The sequence below is a fragment of the Phaethon aethereus genome, assembly GCF_964289735.1.
Source record: "Phaethon aethereus genome assembly, chromosome: 5".
NCBI lineage: Eukaryota > Metazoa > Chordata > Aves > Phaethontiformes > Phaethontidae > Phaethon > Phaethon aethereus.
Genome location: NC_138579.1, coordinates 25,166,693 through 25,183,372, shown reverse-complemented (window position 1 = coordinate 25,183,372; position 16,680 = coordinate 25,166,693). Strand labels below are relative to the sequence as shown.

The following is a 16,680-nucleotide window of genomic DNA, read 5'->3' as shown; positions in this document are numbered from 1 at the left end:
GTGGACGTGGACACCGGGCGTCCCGAAACCTTTCTGTCCTTGGGGAGAGCTCCTACAAAGCGTCCACAAAACCTGCCACAGTTGCTAGCTGGGGAACACTGAGCACGATACACACGGCAATGTTTTCAGCCGGTCATCGGCTACAAAACACACATGTCGTCCCACCCCCTCAGACACTAAAATTCTTTCTGGAAAGCTTCCTCTCGGGTTGCGACTGCCTTGTATGCCAGCTCTGCCCTCAGCAGCTGGGGATTTTGTGTCAGTTTGCTCTTCAGCCCTGCGCTAGCAGGGACAGTTGCGGGGTACAAAACACCGCAGAAAGCTTAGGCTGTTGTCTAGCCTATTCCCTTTCATCATCCGACTCTCTTCAGATTTTACACTTCTCCTTGGTATCCAGAATTTCTTCGTTTTGGGGAGTTTCTTTATCTTTGGCGGCTTTTCCAGGCGGTGTTTGTTTTCTCCGTAGCTGGAGCTGTCTGGAGCTCAGCCCTCCAGTATTTTGTTTTTTCTAGCCTTTTGACCAATACGTGCTCCACATGCTGCTTTTGAGGAGTAGCAGTGGAGATGCTGGAAGGAGGGCTGTGATCCTGTGGCTCTGTGGCACTCTGCCTTTACGACTGTAGGTGTATCGTCACGTCTTCTCTTTTCTTACTTTGTAAACGGGAAAATGTCTGTGGTGCTGCAGCTTGTTTTTACAAAATGATTCATCAAATAATCCTGGCTCTCTTTGAGCCTTTGATTTGCAACACCTCTGTTGCTTCAGGCACTCTGCTGCCTCTGACATTATTGCTAAATTGTTACTGAACATCACACACATGAAATACCTTGTCTCTGTGTCACATGTGTTGATCCCTAAGACGACACCTATTAAAGCTGAAGAAAAGAGCATGTGTACACGACTGCACTTTTTCACAGAGACACCAAATAGAGCTAACTCTATTAACTAAACCCTCCCAGCTTATCATAGGGGTGTATGATAAAAATGCGGTGATGTGGAATTAATCCTAAAGCTTGGATGGTTGTCTCTGAGGATAGACTATCTTAATGACGAAGGCAATTGGATGCAATGATTTATAGCTAGGCACAGCGAATTGCTGAATTTTAGCTGCGTGTCTGGTGGGCAGATGTCCCTGTCACCAAAGCTGCTGAATGCTCTTTTGAAGAGTATGCTGCTCTGGGAGGTGAGACCTGTGTTATGTTCCCTGTTCTTCTTTGGATACACTGTTTGACCTTAAACAAGTCGCTTTGCTCCTCTGCACCTGTTTCATGAGTTCTGATTATATTTCTGTATTATATGTTCTGATTATTTTATGTACTCAGACAATTTCTTGAAACAGGCCTTCTTGAATATTCTTGAATGGCCTCAGTGCAGTATGCTTACATCTCGCTTGGAGCATATGGAAGCTACTACAATTTTAAAAACTTTTCTTCAGAGATAACCTGTATCTTTCTCTGCCTCAATTTTCCTGTTTGTAAAATGGAAGTTAGAATACTTAACTTTCTTTGTAAAACCACCAAATAATTCTGTTTGGAACAGACCTGTGGAGATTTCTAGTCCAAACTCTGATGAAATCCAGGTTTTCTGCAGGGCTGTGTGTAGTTTTGTTTTGAATACTTTCAAGGATGGTGATTCCACAACCTCTCTGAGGTTCCTGTTCCCATGTTTGACCACCCTCATGGTGAAAAATGTGCCTTTTTGTAGAGTTGGAGTTTCCCTTGCTGCAACTGTGATCACTGTCTCTTGTCACTGCAAGTGCACACTGCTGACTCCTGTTCAAGTTGTTGTCTGCCATATCCCCAGGTCCTTTCCTGTGGAGTTGCTCCTTAGCCCAGCTGGTCTCCAGCCTGTATTTATATGTGAGGTTATTCTGCCCCAGGTGTAAGATTTTGTATTTATCATTGTTGTTTTACATTAGACGTTTTGTAAAGTTTTCTCTGAATGGGAGCCCTGTCCTTCCTCCAACGCATCAACCATTCTCCCCAATTTGATGTCATCTACAAACTCAATAAGAGTCTATTTAGTCCCATCATCCAGATCCAGCCTTGGAGGTACTGATGAAGTGTTTTCTCCAAGAGTTCTGTAGAGTGAATTGATTTTCTTTTACTTATCTTTTTCTTCTCCAGTCCTGATACCATCAAACTCCTGTATAGTCTCAGTAAGTCTTTGCTTTGCTGGATGAAGTCATTGTATTGTTATTGCTTGCGACCTTAAAATGCAAGTTGTGGTACAGACAGATGATGATCCAATCACTGCATGGAAGCACTTATGGCCTGTGGTTCTAGAGGAGGGGGAGCTGTGTGGGAGACACTCTGTTAGGAGTGTATTTGGGCAGAGTAGAATCTTCGTGCTCTGACACTGAACCTTAAACCTCAATCAGTTATTGGAAAAAAATGAGCTAAACTGAGGCGGTAAGTGAAAGTGTTGATTGATATCTCTTTATCCTCCTCATTTAGGTACTATATCAGTGAACAGCAGACGCACCCCATTCACTGCTAGTGGGGAGAGTGAGATCCTAGATCTGGAAGGCGACATGTACCTGGGTGGGCTGCCTGAGAACCGGGCAGGACTCATCCTTCCCACAGAGCTCTGGACAGCAATGCTGAATTACGGCTACGTTGGCTGTATCCGAGACTTGTTCATCGACGGACGAAGCAAGAACATCCGGCAGCTGGCAGAAGCACAGAATGCAGCAGGAGTCAAGTCATCCTGCTCCCGCCTCAGCACGAAGCAGTGTGACAGCTACCCGTGCAAGAATAATGCAGTCTGCAAGGATGGTTGGAACCGCTTCATTTGTGACTGCACTGGCACTGGCTATTGGGGTAGAACGTGTGAGCGAGGTGAGCTGTTTTCTGACCTCAGTTATACAGAGCTGAAGGTGTGCAGGAGAACTAGAACAAAATCCAGTGTTTCTGTGAGACTTTCCCTGCCCTTGTTGGTCTTCCCAATGCCAAATTTCAGTCCTCACGCTAGGAAAGCTTTCTTCTCTGATAATTTCCTTCCATTTTTTTCCACCTTCATTTCACAAGCTTACTTTCTTCATCTGCCACTTCACTCCCTAAGCCTTCTGAAGTCCTTGTCTTCAAGTTCCAGAGTTAATTTGGCTGAGTATGGTTTGTCTCCTGGGGAAGAAAATGTTACTGCATATGAGAAGTCTCAGGCAAATTACTGGAAACAGTACCAAGTGTGAACATGAGTTATCGGTATTTTTCTTGCATGGGACAGATGATGTATCTCAGTTCTGTCTAGTCTTCCTCTTTCTTGCATGGTAGGATTTCCTCAATGGCTGTTTATGAGTAAAGCCAACTAATGGGATAGTGTTAACTCCAAGTTCACCTCTGATGAGGCAAATCTGTAGGATATGGTGGGAGATTCTCTGCATCTTATTCTTACTTGTTCTGACTGGTGATTTAAAGCCATCTGATTGGAAATATGAGGCACAAGTAATGCTGGTACAGGCAGGGAAAACGTTAATGTTCTAGACCACATGGAAAGGTATTTACTAATGCAAGATACCTGAGCTATATATATCTCAAATACCATGTGGTTCCATTAGTAGTTGTCCTTACTGTGCTGGTGCCACCTTCAGAAAGAGGTAGGTGAGTGTGTTTTAAAAAAAAAAATAGATGGGGGCTAAGGCCACTTAGAAAAGAAAATGTTCCTTAAAGGGTGGTTTTTTTATGTTGAAACTAATCTTCTGTTAATATTTGGCCATTAGCACTGCATTCTGGCTGAACTGAACTCATAGTACACCCAAGAATTAACTATAAACCATCAGCAGAATCTTAGGGCTTTCTGCCCCTTCTTTCTATGACATTACTTGGCACCATGGCCTAATGGCTACAGCATGTGTCTTAGAATTGTAAATTTGGTTATTTTTGATCTTTTGCAATAAATATTTGAGAAGCTCCTTTCCCACTCAGTGCCCCCCCCCGCCCCAGTGTGTTTTTTTTAATATTGATGGTATTACCATACCACTTACGAGAAAGAACGTGAAAGTTAGGTACTGTACATAAAAGATTAGGCAGACTTGAGATTTGTAATTCATTCACTCTCCAGAGGATTTTCTACTTTGCAGGAAGTTTTTGTTAATGACCAGAATTTTTCCTATAGACAGGATGGGGTTTTTAGGTTTTAAAGCACGATATATATGATCATTCATAAAGCCTCTCACAGGCAGCAATTTGTAGCCTGCTGCTCTAAGCAGGGATAGTAGCTAATTGCCAGTGATCCTTAAAACAGCTGAAACATCAACACTGCCATCTGTGCTGTGAGGACATGGGTGAAAATATAAGATTCATGGTCATTGGCTATGCCAGTGTCAGTTCAGCAGTTCTCTCTTATAGACTACATTGGATTAGAAGGTTCTGGAAAACATCAGAGATTTTCTTAACCACAGCCTTGGGAACTGTTTTGGTCAATTGTTGTGTGATTAGGTTATGGAGAGATGTAATAAAAAGAAGCGCTACAATTCATATATTGTTCCCCCACAAAATTGCAGTTATGCTTGCCCTTGGTTTTTATTTAGTATTAGGAATGACCAGCTCTGTGATTCAGAACTTTTTGGGCTCTGTCTCATGTCTGTCTCCTGGACCTAGCTCTCAGAAGAGAATCCAAAGCTAACCAATGATATAAAGGATTCATCTCATGTACCTTTAGATAGCTGAGTGTTGCCTTTTACTCCTCCTATTATCAGTGAAAAGAAATCAGTAGGTTAAGGGCATGTAAACATTTTAATTTAGGGGAAAGGAATATCACGTCTGGCCTGAGATCCATAACTTGGCCATGCTCTGGCCAGCATCAGTATTTCAGTATTAATAAGACAGGTACATGTATGAATGCATGTCTACCAGCGTGAGAACTTGAGATCCTAATAAATATGTGTTAGAGCATATTTAAGGTTAACTAAATAATGTTGTAGTTCAGGATCACTTAAAAGATGTATGCAGAGGTCCTAATCCTGAGAAACTCATTTTGTCTATAACTAGAAACCACAGACCCCTTACTGGTTTAGGCCCAGTGTCTGGCAAAATGTGGCGTTCACACCTGAGGTTCCATGGCCTCACAAGAAGCAGCTCACAGGGAATAAATGTTTGTGGACTGGATACACGAAAAAGTTGTACAGATTGAAGTGTATTTGACTCCATAACATTCATTGTGGTGTTACATAACAGCCTCATACTGCTCTGATACAACTAGTTGATATCAGGTGACTGCATTGGTGCGCAGTGATTTTGCCTCCATGACCAAAAGTATTGCAGGCTAGCAATGATATTTTTCATTCTCATGGTCAGACACCCAAGGATTATTGCAAGTCCTGACTTCAGCTGGCCTGAGGAGAAAAGCTGAGATGGAGGGAAGGGAATCAAAGTGAAACATGCTGCCATGTCTGCCGGAAGTGCCATGATGGCACTTCTGCATGGTGACTAGAGCTGCTACAGGACTGAGGGCAGCCAAGCTGGTGCATAAGGGAAGGAATGAAGAAGGAGCAGGCTAGCTCTTTTAATAAGCTACTGACCTACTTTTCCAGTCTGCCGTCTGTTATCTGAGAAGGGCTGTCTCACTTTATTCAGTCCTTAGTCTTCTGTCCTATAAAGAGAGATGAGTGTAACTCTTGGAAGGGTTTTGCAGCCCAAGATTTAAGGTAAAGGCTTAAGGGGCAGGGGAGCCTAGAATAAAGAATATTCTATGCCTGTTGGCTACCAGGAAAATGGCTATCACAAAACAAAGCACATACATATTTAGTTAAGGTACTAAAAATACAAAAGACGTGTACAATTCCAGGGAGAGAAGCAGATGATTCATTTGTTGCAAAAGGTAAAGCCTGTCTCCCACCTTCCAGGTATAGCATGTCTACATTTATGACGCTGTATTTCACAGAATCATAGAATGGTTTGAGCTGGAAAGGACCTTTTAAGGTCAGCTAGTCCAACTCCCCTGCAGTGAGAAGGGACATTTTCAACTAGATCAGGTTGCTCAGAGCCCCATCCAACCTGATCTGGAATGTTGCCAGGGATGGGGCATCTACCAACTCTTTGGGCAACCTGTGCCAGTGTTTCACCACCCTCATGGTGAAACATTTCTTCCTTCTATCTAGTCTAAATCCACCTTCTTTTAGTTTAAAACCATTGCCCCTTTTCCTGTTGCAACAGGCCCTGCTAAAAAGTCTGTCCCCATCTTTCTTAGAGCCTCCTTCAAGTACTGGAAGGCTGCAACAAGGTCTCCCCAGAGCCTTCTCTTCTCCAGACCGAACAACCCCAAGTCTCTCTGCCTGTCCTCATAGGAGAGATGTTCTATCCCTCTGATTGTTTTTGTGGCCCTCCTCTGGACTCGCTCCCAACAAAGAGCACCATGTCTTTCCTGTGCCGAGGGCTCCCGAGCTGGATGCAGTACTCCAGGTGGGGGTCTCAGTAGAGTAGAGCAGCGGGGCAGAATCACCTCCCTTGCCCTGCTGCCCACGTTTCTTTGGATGCAGCCCAGGATGTTGTTGGCCGCCTGGGCTGTGAGTGCACGTTGCTGGCTCATGTCCAGCTTTTCATCCACCAGTACCCCAAGTCCTTCTTGGCAGGACTGCTCTCCATCCCTTCATCCCTCAGCCTGTACATACTGGGGGTTGCCCTGACCCGTGTGCAGGACCCTGCACTTGGCTTTATTGAACCTCATGAGGTTCACATGGGCCCATTCCTCAAGCTTGTCCAGGTCCCATTCCGGCTGTGTTAGCAATATACCTGACACTAATGACGGAGCAAGATTGGAAAATGGAAGTAACTCTTTTCATGAAAATTTTAAAAGGCAGAGTATCCAAATAGGACAGTACACAGACATCAAACATGGACATTGCATTGTCTCCCACTTTCCAGGTATAGCATGTCTGCATTTATAATGCTGTATTTCACAGAATCATAGAATAGTTTGGGCTAGAAAGGACCTTTTAAGGTCATCTAGTCCAACCCCCCTGCGGTGAGCAGTAGTGATACCAGGGGTTGCCCTGACACAGGTGCAGAATCCTGCCCTTGGCCTTGTTGAACTTCATGAGGTTCACATGGGCCCATTCCTCAAGCTTGTCCAGGTCCCTCTGGATGGTATCGCATCCCTCAGGTGTGTCAACCACACCACTCAGCTTGGTGTTGTCTGCAAGCTTGCTAATGGTGTGCACTTGATCCTACTGTCTATGTCAATCTAGTTCAGCGTGTCAATCTTGGAAATCATATGTGAGAAGAGCCTTTTTGAGCCACTGTTAGAGTTAAGGAGCTGCTATAAACATGTCAGTATCTGGATGAGTTTCTGAAACTTTAGAGATTCCACAGTAGCTGTTGGAAGGGAATGGTGGTGAGGCTGTCCACCAAGCTAGGAAAAAAGACTGCTGGCTTTGCAAGTGGCATGAAATCAATTAAAGTAGTATTCTGACGTCCTTCTTTAGATGCCTCGGACAAGTATTCTAAGATTAAAAAAAGTAGAGGCCTTGCAATGATGACCTGTGCTAAATGTCTAAGTTGCCTGTGCAGTCAGTGGAGGGAAGTTGTTGATTCTCAAAAGAAAGTCAAAGCAATGTGATCTGCTTGCCACCTTCTGTTCGTTTGCCTGTCTCATTTTATTATCAGATTTTGGTCTGATAATTCAGTATTGCTGCACTCCAGAAGATAACTGTGCTGCAGAGGAATTGATAGTCCAACTGCCAAGGCTACTAGACTGACAAAAAAATGGATATCTTGTTTAGGATGGGGGCATAAAGTGAAGAAAATAGAAAAGAAACTAATATACAGGACACAATTCCTCCTACAAGTGAAGCTCTGAGTGTCTTGTAATGTGGTAACAATCTTCTCACCTCCCCTGCTCCCTGAGCTTTCCTGCACTCCTGTTATGGCTGATTGGAATATGTGTGATGGAGAGCAAGATTTAATCATGCTAGAAAAACTCCTAAACTGAAAGGCATATTTTGGGTCTCTCTGAAGTGGATGACAGACACAGTGAAGTTGCATTTGTAATGGAATTTATGGTCTTGGATTGTGGTGTGTCAGGCACTAGAAAAAAACTTGGAGCTTGTACTCTTGTTAATATTTAGTCATTCGTGCATCCTTGGGTTTTGGCAAGAACAGGAATATTAGAGAACAGTAGCTGCAGTGCAACCTTTACGTTCTAGAGTACTTTGTCCCAACAGGTCTATCTTTTTGCTAGTTAGTTTGAAATAAAGGACATAAAATATCTGAAAGTCAAAGGAATACTTCCCAAATGCTCTCTGGTCATCAGACATAGGGCAGGCTTTGAGGGTACTGACAAAAAGGTTTCTCCAACGCAACAGGTAGCAAATTTCCTCCTGTTGCATGTGAACTACCTTCTCATACTGAACCCGGTACTAATTAGGGTGAGTTGCAAGTCTTGATAGCAAGAAGGGCTGGAGGGCTGTTACAGACATGCAGGAGGGTGGGAAGGGCGAGTTGGTACAGCTACAGTGAAAGAGAAAGATCTTTAGTGTTTTTTAGGTACTTAATGTCTTCTGCACCCTTTGGTTTCTAATCTGTTAGTATCTGACATCATTTGTGGCATCAGGTCACAGCAGCCCCCTGTTAATTGCACCGAAAGTGTTAGAGGTGGGAGGTGGGATCTGGCTTGTGGAGGATGAGGTACTGTTTTGCTGTGTTAAAAAAGTACCTCCTCACAACCCATGGAGTTTTCTGGAAAGGATCCCAAAGCCCTGGCATTAAACAAGCAGGAGGAGGGGAATGTGTGTTGCATTGACATTAGCTGTTTTCTGTAGCTGCAGTGGAAATGCCATGGGCTCAAAAAGGTGCGTGAGGTCTGTTCTGCTGCTTTCCTTCTACTGAAACACTATGAGTGGGACCGCAGAGGGCAAAAGCCCGGGAAAGACACAAAGCCAAAGACAACTGAAAATTAGATCATTTTAGGCCACTGAAAATAAAATATTGTTGATCACTCACTTTTTAATGCTTTTTCCTACTTAATTGCCTTGACTAGAGGTTGGTTTGGGGTTTTTTTTATTAAGAGGTATATACTGATAAGATCAGAAAATGTAGGTTGGTATGAGACTGATGACCATTTAAGACTGAAATAAAAGACATTGAGGTTTAGATTTCAAACCTTTGAAGTTAATTGCTCTGAACTGGACATAGCCTGAGTCCTTTCCAGCTAAGGAGAAAAAAAAAGTCTTGTTTCAGCCCTTTCATTTCCCTGAGCTGCACCCAGTGTTCATTGCAGCAAGACAAAGATATCCCACTCCAGTTCTCCTCCCAGGGGCTGGAACCAGTGTTTCTTCCTGTTTGGGTTTGCTCACAGATGGACAATTACCACCCTGAGCAAACCAGGATTTTTCTGTGCTTTGCGGCATACTGTTTGTGAACAGCAATGTGCCTGCTGTTGGCAATGCTGATGTTGAGCACAGGGCTACACATTTTATTATCTGCCAAGTACCTTTACGGCAATGTTTGCTAAGAACAATTTAATGACAACAGACGTCTGCCCATTATATATTCAATAAACAGAGATGTTGTAAAATTACTGGTAATAAGAAATGCTACAAAATCATTTAGTAGATGGTTTAAGTGCTGCATGCTTTGCTGTCTCAAGCACAGGTAGCAGCATAGATTTCTTTTTTATTTTATTGAAGATGCTTGATGGTTATGTATTTGAAGGTTTGTCTAAAAAAACCTCAAATGTGTTGATGCTTTTTGGACTGTCCAGACCCTCCGAGTCTGCAGTGTAATGCTAGATAACTGCTGAGAATAGATTTTCTTATAGAACTGATGGTTCTCAGGGGTGCTGAACATATTAGGAGAAAAGCCTTTGCTGCAGTGTTTTAATGCTTTTAATCCTTGCTGGATCTTGAATATTCAAAGACTTTAGGAAAGTCAAAACATCAGAATAATTTTTATGCTTTCATGAGATGAAGTGAAAGACGTTAGAAATCAGAAGGTCTGTTCTAGAGCTCATCTGTTCAATGGCTTACTAGTACCAGATAGGTCCCTATTGTACAATATCCCAAAATGTCTCCAAACTGCAGAAAAAATATTCCATTTGAATTTGGAAAAAGAGTTCATACAGTCCCTTCACACCCATTTTAATTTGTTCCTCACTAATTTTATAGAAAAGTCTCTACTGAACATTTTCTGAGGCATGTTAGCTTTTGCTAAGGGCATTTGTGCGAGAAGTTAATTTTCTCACTTGCCATCAATCCATTTGTAATGTCTGTGGCTGTTCCTTCTACAGCTGGCTCAAGCAGCTACTACTGTGGCATATCCCATACACAGTTCTTCTGCTCAAGAAATGCTGTCCTGGAGCTTCTCCCTCATATCTTTCCCTAATGACTGGCTGTCAGAATAGAAGGCTACTGGTTAGTTGCATAACTGCTAGGTTATTCTGCTGTATTAGGCTGTTATGTGTCCTTTATCTCTGCATCCTTTCCTTGCCTACCATGGGGTAACTTCTGTTCTAACATCCAAATAATTCCCAAGGTGCTCATGAGATGTTGTACTAGCTCCAATAAGGACAGTGCAGCCAAGGTGGGACGTGGAAGAGAAACAATATGAAGAGTCTCTCACTTCTGTAGATTTATAACTGTGATACTTTCAACTCATGGTAACTTTATTGTCCATAGATGTATATAGTCATTCAAAAGACACTCTGAATATATGTTGTTTCCAGGACAAGTCATGGTTGTTGCCTTGTAATGCCTTTGTGATATTCTCAGTACAGGAGAGTGTGCAGTTAATTCTGCAGTCAGGGTGATTACAACTTTTTGGGAAAAGATCATTTCATCATGGTCTTTAGGCTGTTGAACTTTAACTTCGAAGAGTCTCATTGATGTGACAATCTCCAACAGCATCTGCTGAGCAACTGGAAAATCTGAGACCATATAAAAATCAACTGATTCTCTCTCCTGTATTTTATAATGACATTGGTATGATTTTTTTGTGTGTGTGTTCTGTCCTGTCTCCATCATCATATGGTCTTGATATTTAAGGCCACTCCTGCATTCCATGCTGCATGTGAATTTGTTAGTACTCCAGGTGCTCTTTATCTCATCTGAATATGGAAATTGATGCCACAGAAGAAGATAATTTCTGCTGTTTTTCTCTAAACTTCTGTGTTTCTGGCTGTTTATTGCTGAGTGCAGCTTTCATAAGGTCCTCTGAGTTCAAGAAATATGATTATCCAAAACTGAATTAGATTTTGTGCTACTGTCAGCTCCTGTAAAGAGCACTTGAACAAAAAGATAGAGATGGGTAGATCAGTAAGAACATTTTGTTAATGTTTTCTTATACTTTTGTTAGTATAGGCCTCTTCCACGGGACTAATATTGTAGTGGCATGTTTGTTTATAAATGGCAGCTCAGAGCAATGGTTTCTCCCTAATGCAAGCCACAAAATACATCCCATCCATAAGTCAAGGCACAATGCTGTTCAGGTAACTCTCAGATTAAAGTATAGCTTGTCATAGCAGGTCAGTTTTGCCTGAATCACAATGTATCAAGGGAAGGTAGAGCTTACTAAAACTTGGATCAGCTGAAGTGGTAAGTTACCATGCAGAGAGGAAATACTTTTTCACCTTCTCATTCTAGCTTTCCCAGATAACTCCCAGCTGGGAGTTATATAATGGCATGTCACATGTACGATCCAGAATGTGCTTGCTTGCTTACTTTGAGTATGCACCATGTCTGTTGTGATCTGTCAGGTGGCTAGAGGTGAACTGATGACACTGGGTGCAGGAATTGCTTCAGACTACATGGTATCTTTGAGTCTTTCATTGCTCAGTGGCTGATCTCACTCCCTGTGGCTTCATACCCCTCTTCCTTTTCATATGCTTGAATTGGACCAGTTTGTGTTTCTGCTGAGACTATCAATTGTCCTTACAGTTAATGGGAATATCTTGATGGAAGTGGCCAGGATGAAAGAGATTCATTTGTCATGAAAAATTATTTCCAATATTTAAAATGACTGTATAGACTTTGGAGATGTTATCTGTGAAATTAGCTTTCTCTGTCTCTCCGCTTTGCCCAGTCAAAGCCATCAAGCTGAAAGGCAGGCACTGGCACAGTGCATTTTCTGTCTCATTTCTTCTTCTCTATTCATCTCAGGGGAAGAGGAAAGACTTGGCATTCATGATGCTCCCTTAATTGACTCTCTCTCCATGTGGAGATAGGCAATCACCCTTTGGACACTTTGATTGATCGAATGAGACTATTATGTGATATGCAAGGATATCACATAATAGCGATATGGATATGCAAAAGGATATGCAAAAGCACAACCATCACCCAAAGCATGGAAAGGTCTTACTTGGTGGTGTATATTGGCTCACTCAGATCTGCTTGGCTTGTCTGCCTTCTCTCATAGGCAGTTAATCCACAGAACAGCTCACAGGGTGGTCCTGGTGAATCCCCATCTCCCCACTAGGTATGGCTCTCCAGTGGAAAACCACTCTCACTCCCTCTGCTAAAGGGTCTGAGAATGCATAAAGGAAAGGTAATTTTCATCATCTTTACTTGCTTCCTTGCCAGCTTCCTCATTGTTTTTGGTGTAAGTGAGAATGAGGAGGTTAAAATTGGGAGATAAGGTGCAGAAGAAGGAAACTGTATCCTGATAAATCTTAATACAAGTTTCAGGGTGACTTCCTGCTTAGTTATGATTATCGATGATGAGTAGGTGGATAGGTAAAACCTAAGACTCAGGAGATATTCATCCCATTAATGCAAAAGTTATCCCACTGAAGAGATAGAGAAGCGGGGAGGATGTACAAGTAATGCAGCTTCATAGTAAGTGCTGTTGGTATCGCAATGCTTCCATTTTTTAAGGCCTGTAGCTGTTGACTTCTGAAGTTCTGCCTGTCAAGGCAAGGTCCTCTTCTGGTTAGCCTGGGCCCTTTGGGTAAAGGGTTTCCTACCATCCTAATCTTGTGTTCTTGTAGGCAACTTAACATTTTTCCATTTCTGAACAAGGAAAAATTGTAATCCTTCATGTTGCAATACCACTAAAAGGAGCAGAAGGACAGGGATGGTTGGAGGGGATTGCTGTTGGAAGTTGTATCAAAGCACCAGAGCTTAGGATTCAAACGGAGTCATGTGGCATCAGACTTTTAAGTCTGACTGCCTCAATACCCACAGGCACCATTTCAAAGTGCTGAGAAAAGAAAAATATGGTATTTTAAATAGTGAATTTTTATCCGCTACCTTTCATTAAATGAGTAAAAATGGAAAATGACAATTCAGCCCTCAGCTGAAAAGCAGGTTAGATTGACAGCTCTGGGAGTTCTAAGCTTGTGCTCAGAATGAGAAGTATATACAGAGTAGCTATCCTTTATATACCTTATTCATTTCTTGGAGGAGTATTTGCATTAGAGATTAGAAGGAAGGTCAGCCTTCCTGACTTGCCTAGTAGAGCTGCAAAGTAGATACCAAAGATACCTTGCTCTTTGGTAGAGCTGCAAAGTAGAGTGGTGAAAGGAGGAACTCTTCTTCTGTAGCTCTGATTTCCTCTCTGTTGCTTGTGTGACTACTGAAGACACATTGAGGCAGCTTAGTCCACCCAGCCCGGGGAGAAGAGTAAGAGGTTTTGAGCCGAACAGAGCAAAACGGAGTTTGTGCTGCATGAGTCATCTGCCACATTAGGGCAAGATTTCTCCCTGAAAAAGGGAATGGCAAAAGGCATGTGCTTGCTAAATAGTGAGAAGGAAACAAGAATACAGAAAACATGTAAAATATTTTATATTTTTATTGTATTTTGTGGTTTGTTTTTTTTAATCTCTCTGCTGTGAATGTTTGTAACTGAAGAGAAAAATGAGGTCAAAGGAAAGACTCTTGATGTATTAAGTCATTTCAAAAGATCTGGAGTCTTTACACTAATCTCAACGTACAGGATCTGGCTCCTAGATATGGAAGCCTAGCCATGGAAACATCAAAGGTTTTGTTACCATCTCCCCAGTGAAGTTCTCTTTGGTTTCAGTAGGCATTTTGATGTAAACCCCAAAAGTCACTGCTACTTCATTTCAACTGGTTAGCCCCCATGTCCGATGTGTGCAGATCTGTGCATTTGCATTTGATTGTTGTGTCCTCTTGGAGGACCAGTGCTGAATTTGGCCTTTTCTGTCTTAAGAGGACAGTCTTAACGTTTCCCTGTCAAGTGTTACTAGAGGATGATTTAGTACTGCAGCCAAAGTGCTTGACTCAAGGCTGTGTTTTTAATAATTCCAGCTTTTCTTCTTGTTGAACACAGGGTTGGTCAGCTGAGGATGTGGATAAAGTAAGGCAGAGGTAATAGCTGGCAGTTCATTTTTCACCAGTCCCAGTCTGATGCTGGGAGCACCGCTGTGGTGTAAAGGAGCTGCCGTTAGCCACCTTGGTGAAGGGGATGGCAGATGGTCCAGAGTTCAGCAGGGATGGAGTTTCGTTCCTTTGCCGGTCTGTCACTCTGCTTTTTTCTGAGGTCACATCACAGTTCTGCATCCTGTTCAAATGCTTGTATGCCATTCCCCTAACTCTGCCAGGTTCCTTCTGCCACCTCACCTTCCAGTGCAATCAAATTTCAACTTTCCTGTCTGGTGCAGAAGGGCAAGCAATGTCCTGGAAGATTTCTTGGGATGTGGGAAAAGAGGACAAGGGAAGGAATGAATAGAGCTTTGTCGAACAAAAGGCTAGTGTCTTTTTCTTGCATCATTTCATAGTCTGCAACCTTTTCACGTAAAACAATAAGGCAAAACAAAAAGGATTACAGTAAAGAGAAATAGAAATGATTTATTACACTTTTTAAAAAATACCTTACTTTGTTTTTGCTTTATCTTTTTATTTTTTATTTAAAGTCAAAGGCACTTGTACTGCTTTAAAAAAAAAAAAAAAGTAAAGGAACACCACAAATAGCCATGTCGAAGAGTAATGAATCCAGCAGACAGAAGGACTTGTGTCCAAATAAAAAAGGCAGAAAAGTGTAGGCTGGAATTGGTATTAACTGTGAAACGTGCACAGTGCTAATGGACCTGCAGAAGAAACAAGAACACTGCAGCCATAAAGTGAAAACCTGGTCCGCTGTGAATACAGATGAGAGTGGGAAAGAAATACTGTGCTTTTATGGGGCTGCTTTTGCACACATGGTCCCTTGAGCTAACTTGCCTGTAAAGTCAGAGTGACAGGATGTAGATTAGCAACCAGCATCCTCATTTAGGCATTTCTCTCCAGGTTGATTTACACTGCAGTGATTTCTTTTGTCTTTTCCTGCAGGCTGGTGACTATTTGCTAAGACCATCTATTCTCTTTTACACTGTTTTTTTTTTTCTGAGAGAAGCCTTAAAAGTTAAAATGCTGATCATTTACCCTTCTTTGTGTTGTGTACGTGTGTGTTGCCTACAGTTCATACCCTTATCTGTGCCACCAGCAAAGCTTCAGTCAGTAAGCCTTCCAGGAGAAGCAGCTTTGAAACAGCTGCCACGTCCCTTCTGCTGAGAGTTCATTCTTCGCAGACACTCTGTTGCTCAGATTAGGGAGGGATACTGGCCTGTATCCTCTAGATCAATGTGCTCCATCCAAGCGTTGATCAACAAAATCCTACTAAAACTGTGCGGCCCCCATAACTTTCTTTTCCCATGTGGATCCCTCAAAAGGGATTATCCTGTTAGGCGCAGAAGAGACTGTGCATGCCAAGAGCTGTAACTCAGCATCTGTTTGGGTGCCTGCAGATGGCTGTGTATTGTTTTTTCCTGCTTCAGCATTGCTCCTGGGTTACACACTTGAGAGACTTCTTGGTGAAGGCTGCCTAGGAGGGTTCAGGGCAGGAAGAAGGACCACCCTGATACAACTGGCAGGGGAGATACGAGGGTCCTGGCATTACAGTTGTTTGTGTTTGGGACTGAAACGTGCTTAGTGCTGAGGTGACAGATGTGTTCAGGCAATGAACTGTAACCTGTCTGACACCGTTGTTGTGACCATCTTTGCACATTGGCAATGGATTTTATGCTATTCTCTGCCATAGTGATGTGGGGCCTGCCAGATCTCACAGTATTACCCTTCTCTTTGTAGAAGCCAGAGATGGGGGATTGGGTGAATTTTTGCACCCTTGCATACAGACAACACGTGGGGGACCCTTCAAACTTACAAGGAACAGGCAAGGTCATAGCTGGGAGAAAACCAGTAAGTTGCTGACTTCTCTGCCTGCCTTTGGGCTATCAGAATAACCTAAATAAACCTACATTAAACTGTTTGTGAGCATGCAAAGTTATAATCCTATACACGAGTGACATTTTTGCATATATACAGAGTATTTTCAAAAAAAGATAGATATCGTTATCATTTTACATTTTGGGAAACTGAGATACAGAGCAATTAAGGTACCTACAATAAGAATCAAGATTGCAAAAGTAATTAGCCACAGTCCCAGGATGAGGGGGTTGCATTTACTGGGATTTAAATGTCTGAACCTAAGATATCAGATAATTTAGCCATTAGACTCTTAGGTCACTAAGTTACTTTTTCCACCTTGAAAAAGCTATCTGATGTCTCTCAAATAATATTCGCAGATCTCTACTGACATGGCGATATAGTCCTGGGATATTTGATTAGCAGTTCCTAGTGATAAATACTTATATACTATGATAGGATAGAGATAATTCATATGAGAACCTGAGTTCCTTCATCTTCTCGTCCTCTTCTGTTTTCCCCCTCAGAGGAGCACTGATGAATCACTTTG

The 16,680-nt window shown here is 42.4% G+C and overlaps 1 protein-coding gene across 4 annotated transcripts in view; it reads left to right on the top strand.

Moving 5' to 3' along the window:
* The window catches only part of NRXN3 (neurexin 3), a gene marked incomplete at its 5' end in the record, with an annotated part of 994,726 nt that overhangs the window by 261,211 nt on the left and 716,835 nt on the right, over positions 1–16,680 (top strand). For all 4 annotated transcript variants that reach the window (XM_082000671.1, XM_082000673.1, XM_082000674.1 and 1 more), the window contains one exon: positions 2,455–2,838. In XM_082000671.1, the coding sequence (XP_081856797.1) occupies positions 2,455–2,838 (384 nt within the window). The remainder of the gene's footprint in view (positions 1–2,454; positions 2,839–16,680) is intronic.